This window comes from Montipora foliosa, chromosome 13, assembly GCF_036669935.1.
Source record: "Montipora foliosa isolate CH-2021 chromosome 13, ASM3666993v2, whole genome shotgun sequence".
Taxonomy (NCBI): domain Eukaryota; kingdom Metazoa; phylum Cnidaria; class Anthozoa; order Scleractinia; family Acroporidae; genus Montipora; species Montipora foliosa.
In genome coordinates, this window is record NC_090881.1 from 30205667 (window position 1) to 30210666 (window position 5000).

The 5000-nt window shown below is 44.6% G+C and overlaps 1 protein-coding gene across 1 annotated transcript in view; it reads right to left on the bottom strand.

Annotated features, from left to right (window-relative positions):
* Positions 1-5000, bottom strand: part of LOC137982017 (E3 SUMO-protein ligase RanBP2-like) — a 38128-nt gene that overhangs the window by 6975 nt on the left and 26153 nt on the right. Inside the window, exon 29 of the mRNA XM_068829031.1 lies at positions 343-4679. Coding sequence (XP_068685132.1) covers positions 343-4679 — 4337 coding nt within the window. The remainder of the gene's footprint in view (positions 1-342; positions 4680-5000) is intronic.

Sequence of the window (5000 nt, forward strand, 5' to 3'; positions counted from 1 at the left end):
GTCGGCTACGTGTAATTTCTTCGAGTTTTGATTGGTTTACTGGTTTGTCTCCGTCCTTTTTGATTTGCCAAAGTAATTACTTTGGTTTTGGTTTTACGACACTCGATTGAAACTCGCCGTAAGACATTCTTTAATCAAATGTTCAAAGATCTGAAAAAAACACGCTGCGTAATTTCCAAAACACGGCTACTGCCCTTGAGAGGTTGGGAAGCCCCCTACCTGCTCAAGTTAACAATCACGAAATTTATTTTCTCCAGGATCTTAGAGCCCTTATTAGCTTTCTCTTCATTATAGGCTCCCAAATTCTCACGCCGAAAATAACGGAATAGAGAACATACACACCTTGTGGCTTCTTCTTGTTCGTCACGGTATGTTTCAGACGTTTGCTCATATCCAAAAAAGTTGCTTGGTAACACTAGCCTCTTTGCCCTTTCCTTTTGATCTTCGGACACATGCTTTTCGAATACAATAGTGACGTCCTTTTCAATTTTATTCACAATTTCTTGATCAATTGCTTGATCAGAGAGCTGTTGCCCTGACTCTGTTGAAGACTCCGTCTCATCAGCAGTGAAGGCAACAAAGTTGGAGGCCTCATAAAATGTTTCCTTAAACTGAGAAGCAATCTCACTCGTTTTAAACCTCGCCGCAAGAGTCTCTGCTGTAGCTATGTCGTCAGAGAAATCAGCAAATGTCGTCCATAACCACGCTTTATCAGAGTTTGGAAATGGTTTAAGTTCGACATCAGCGGAAATCATGTGATTTGCACAAAGCTTAAATATCTGTTCTCGTCTCATCAAAACGCGGCATTTTCCTGAACTTGTATTGCGAAGAATCTTGATGTCACCGATGCCTCGTTCTTTCCATTCTGAAGCTTCACCATCGTATCTAAACAGTTTGCAACGTTCACAAAACAACACCTCCTCACCCTCCTCACCCGTGCGACATTCAACTTTCTCAGGGAGTGGTATAAGTGGCTCAAAATGTGGTCCATCATCATCTCTACGACCAGGACTCTCAGGAGACGCAGGTGAAGAATGTGAAGTTGGCGATTTACCTTCATGAACAAGGGACCCAGGGGAGGCTACCAGACTGAATGTAAAGTTTGGAAGGGTGCCTATTCCGAATGGACCAATCATGGGAGTATTTTGAGGTGGAGTTGTAACTTTTTGTGGTGGAGTCATTCCCTGTTTACTTGGTGAAGTGGTCTTTCGAGGGGATATCCCAATGTCATCATCTACTGTGTCTTCACTTCGGTCTACTCGACCAATGGTAAAAAGCTGAGTACTACTGGAGAGTTCCTTTATACCAAAGGGCTGGAAAACAAAGCCACTTGAAGCTGGTGATGCCTTGTTGGAGTCTTGGAATGTGACTGGTTCTATAGATTCCACAAGAGAAGGTTTTAAAGTAGTTTCCCCCGCAGCTTGTAGTTGAGGTGCAACACTTTCAAAACCTGGTTTTGAGGTTTCGCACGCTACGCAAGATGAATCTTCGGCCTTGTTTTCAATGTAACAAGCGCCAGGGTCAACAACAAATTTTGAAAAAAACTGATTGTAAAGTTTGCACCCAATATCCTTTTGGTCTTCAGCTTCAGTTGTCTCGGTCATGGGCTCTGAAGGGGAAGACTCTTTTAGGTCATCAAACACTTCTTTGAATTTTCTGGCAGTTTCTGCTGTCTTAAATTTAACGGCAAGCTTTTCTGGCTTCGGTTCTCCCTCGGCATAGTCTGCTGAAGTAAACCACACCCAAGAGCGATCAGACCCTACATTAGGCTTCAGTTCCATTGCAGCAGCGATATTGTGGTTCGCACATAACTTCTTGATCTGCTCCCGCCTCATAAGAACTCGTCCCCGACCAGACGTTGGATGTCGAAGAAGCTTCATCTCTCCAGTGCCTCTTTCTTTCCACTGCACCGAGTCAACATCAAACCGGTACAGTTTCGCTCGTTCAGAAAACAAAACTTCAAGACCTTCTTCACCAGTGACAACCTCGATTTCGTCTGGCAGAGGAATCACTGGCTCAAAATGCAGGCCATCATCATTTTGTCCTTCAGCGCTTTGAGTAGGTTCAGCAAACAGCTGAGTTCCTGCTCCTTGGAATGGCCTAGAAACATCGCTCGTTTTAGGATGGGCGAAAGCAACACCGTTTTGTACGAAGGATGAAAATGTGAGCTGGCCAAAGCTGGCTACCTGTCCAAATACATGACTAGTAGATGCGCTTTGACTTGGTTCTGCCACGACCTCTGTTGTATCAGGTGCTGGAGAGAATTCCTTACTTTCTTCGCTCTCTTTTGGCTCAGCATCTCGAGTTTGTTGTGATACCCCACCACAACCGATGCACCCAGGGAAAGGTTCCCGCTTAGTATAATTGAAAAAGTTTGGCGGGAGGAGAAGATGCGCAGCTTTCTGTCGATCTGCCATGGAAGCACGAACTTCATAGACAATAATACAGTCTTCGTCTTGCTTCTTGGTTCCCTTTAAAGGACTTTTAGCAACCAAGAATAATCTTCTGAGTTCAGGTTCAGGTCTTGTCTTATGATCATCCTCTTCTTTCTCCTTCTCATCATCCTGTTCCTCCCGCTCGTCCTCATCATCACCATCATCATCATCATCATCATCATCATCATCATCGCCATCGCCATCTGTCTCTGTTAATGACTTTGATCTCTCATCAGTGGTTTCTTCGGACCCTTCATCATCAGTGTCTTGCTCTTCAATAGCTGCACTTGGCAATGGTTTCCCGTCGGTGTGAAAAGTAACGTCCTCAGAAGGTTCATCCAAAATATAAGGCGAGAAGTCGTAACCTCCTGATTGTGACTTCTGGTTCTTTGCATCTTGCTGATGCTTGACAGTGCTCTGGAGATGATGACACTGGCTGCTTGAGGGATCCGTATTAGTATTCAGAGTATATCCCACCTGTTGGGGAGACAAGAACCAATGTGATGTATTTGTAGCAGCTGCCCTTTCTGACGTTGGTGGTTGAAAGAGAGGTGATGTCACTTGTTGCCAGTAATTACTGATATCTGCACTTGATGAACCACCAAGAGTGGGAAATGACTCCGGTTTTCCAAACTGGAAAGAAGAGGGCTGTTGCCAAAAGAGTCGTTGCTGGGTAATTTCTTGGTTTTCATCAGGCATACCAAATGATCCTGCAGACTCCAGCTGATTCTGAGTGGACTTTCTTGGCGAGAACTGATCACCGTCACACTTATCGCATTTCAAAGGATCCGTTTGTGTTCCACTCGTCGAATGGCTCGAGACATTAAGATCGAATCTTGGTGACGTGCCAGTACCAAAGGAACCAAACGACAGAGCGGGGCCTGCCTGCTCTGGGGATCCGCCACCAAACACGGATGTCGTACCAGATGAAACATGTGCAGCTTGATCAATCACTGGTGGGAAGAAAGGAGAGGATTGTGTGGAAACTGCGTTACTAAACGTGAATGGAGACTGACTTGACACACTGCTCACAGCAGGGACTCCAAAGGATGCCAGAACGAAAGGCCCAGAACTGGGATGTTCTGAATTCAGGAATCCCTGAGGAGAGGACATGCTAAACAGGGGTGATATCCTGCCACTGGCTCCTGAAGATGGCGCTCGGAAAGCAAATGGCGACGAGGAGGAATTGGTCGTCTGATTAAATTCAAATGGAGAAGTACGGCCGGACGCTGAATCACCAATTTTAAAGACAAAAGGACTTCCAGACGAAGAGGATACTGCAAGTGGTGCACTCCTAGTTAAAACGTCCTCATGTGTGCCAGTGTTAAATTCTGTTTTTGCAGGAAGCTTCGCTGCTCCGCAAGCAATGCATAGGGTTGAATGTTCTTCATTGTTAATCAAACAAACAGCACAGGACCACGTTCCGGGCTTCGGAGCAAACTTAGCCAAAAGATCATTGCCTCTTTTTCTTGCGTCTTCTATGCTTCCTCGTAACTTTGGGCCTTTTGTAATTTGCTGTTGACATTCCTCAAATGCTTTCTTAAACAACAGGACTTCATCTTGAGTTTTAAACTTAACCGCTAATTGCTCCGGCCTGACAACTTCTTCTGAGTAATCAGCAAGAGTGCTCCAAATCAAAGTGTTCGTTGTGCCTTTCTTTTCCTCTAACTTCATGTCATTGGTTATGATGTGATTAGCACAAATCTTGTGAACAACTTCACGTCTCATCAAGACCCGACTACGACCTTTGTCTTTACTGTGCAGAATCTTCATTGTTCCAATTCCACGATCCTTCCATGCTGCAACGTCCTTGTCGTAACGATATAATTTGGCTCTGCTGTTAAACAGTTCCTCTTCTTCCTCCTCGCCGGTATGAACCTCGATCTCTTCAGGGAGGGGTATAAGGGGTTCAAAATGAATATCCTCAGTATATGAAGTCGATGAGTCATGCCTCACCCTTCCATGGGAAGTGGGAGATGTGGCAGGTTCCCCAAGTTCTTCTATTCGCTTCTCAGGGCTGTTGCTACTGCTTAACCCGGCGAAGAAAGGGGTATCAATTTTTAGCGGTCCTTTGATGCTGGGTAGCACAACGGGTTTTGAAATCCTTGACAAAGGCGTCTGCTTTGAAGTAAGAGGTGTAGATTCAAACAAAGGCTTGCTATGATCAGCTACGCCCGAGGAAGCCGAGTACGATGGTGTGTTGAGGGTAGAATCATACGCTGACTGCAACATGGTCACTTGTTTCTGCGAAAGAACGAGAAAGACATTTTAATGGTTTTGTGCACGATGACGTATCCCAGAATGCCAGTGAGACTAGAGGTGGCCTATCTTACATTAAACTTGGCTGCTTTTTGTTTGAAAATCACGTTGATCCCATGCCAATTAGTTTAAATTTACGTCAAGATATTTCCATTCAAACTTGGTCATTTCAACCCTTGCTTTGTTAGAAAGTGTACAAATTTTGATGCAAAGAACCATCCATGGGGAATGAATTTCGTATTCGAACAAAATAAAAGTTCCTTGTGACCTTTATCAATTTCCTTTGTGCTTCTTTATTCACTGCAT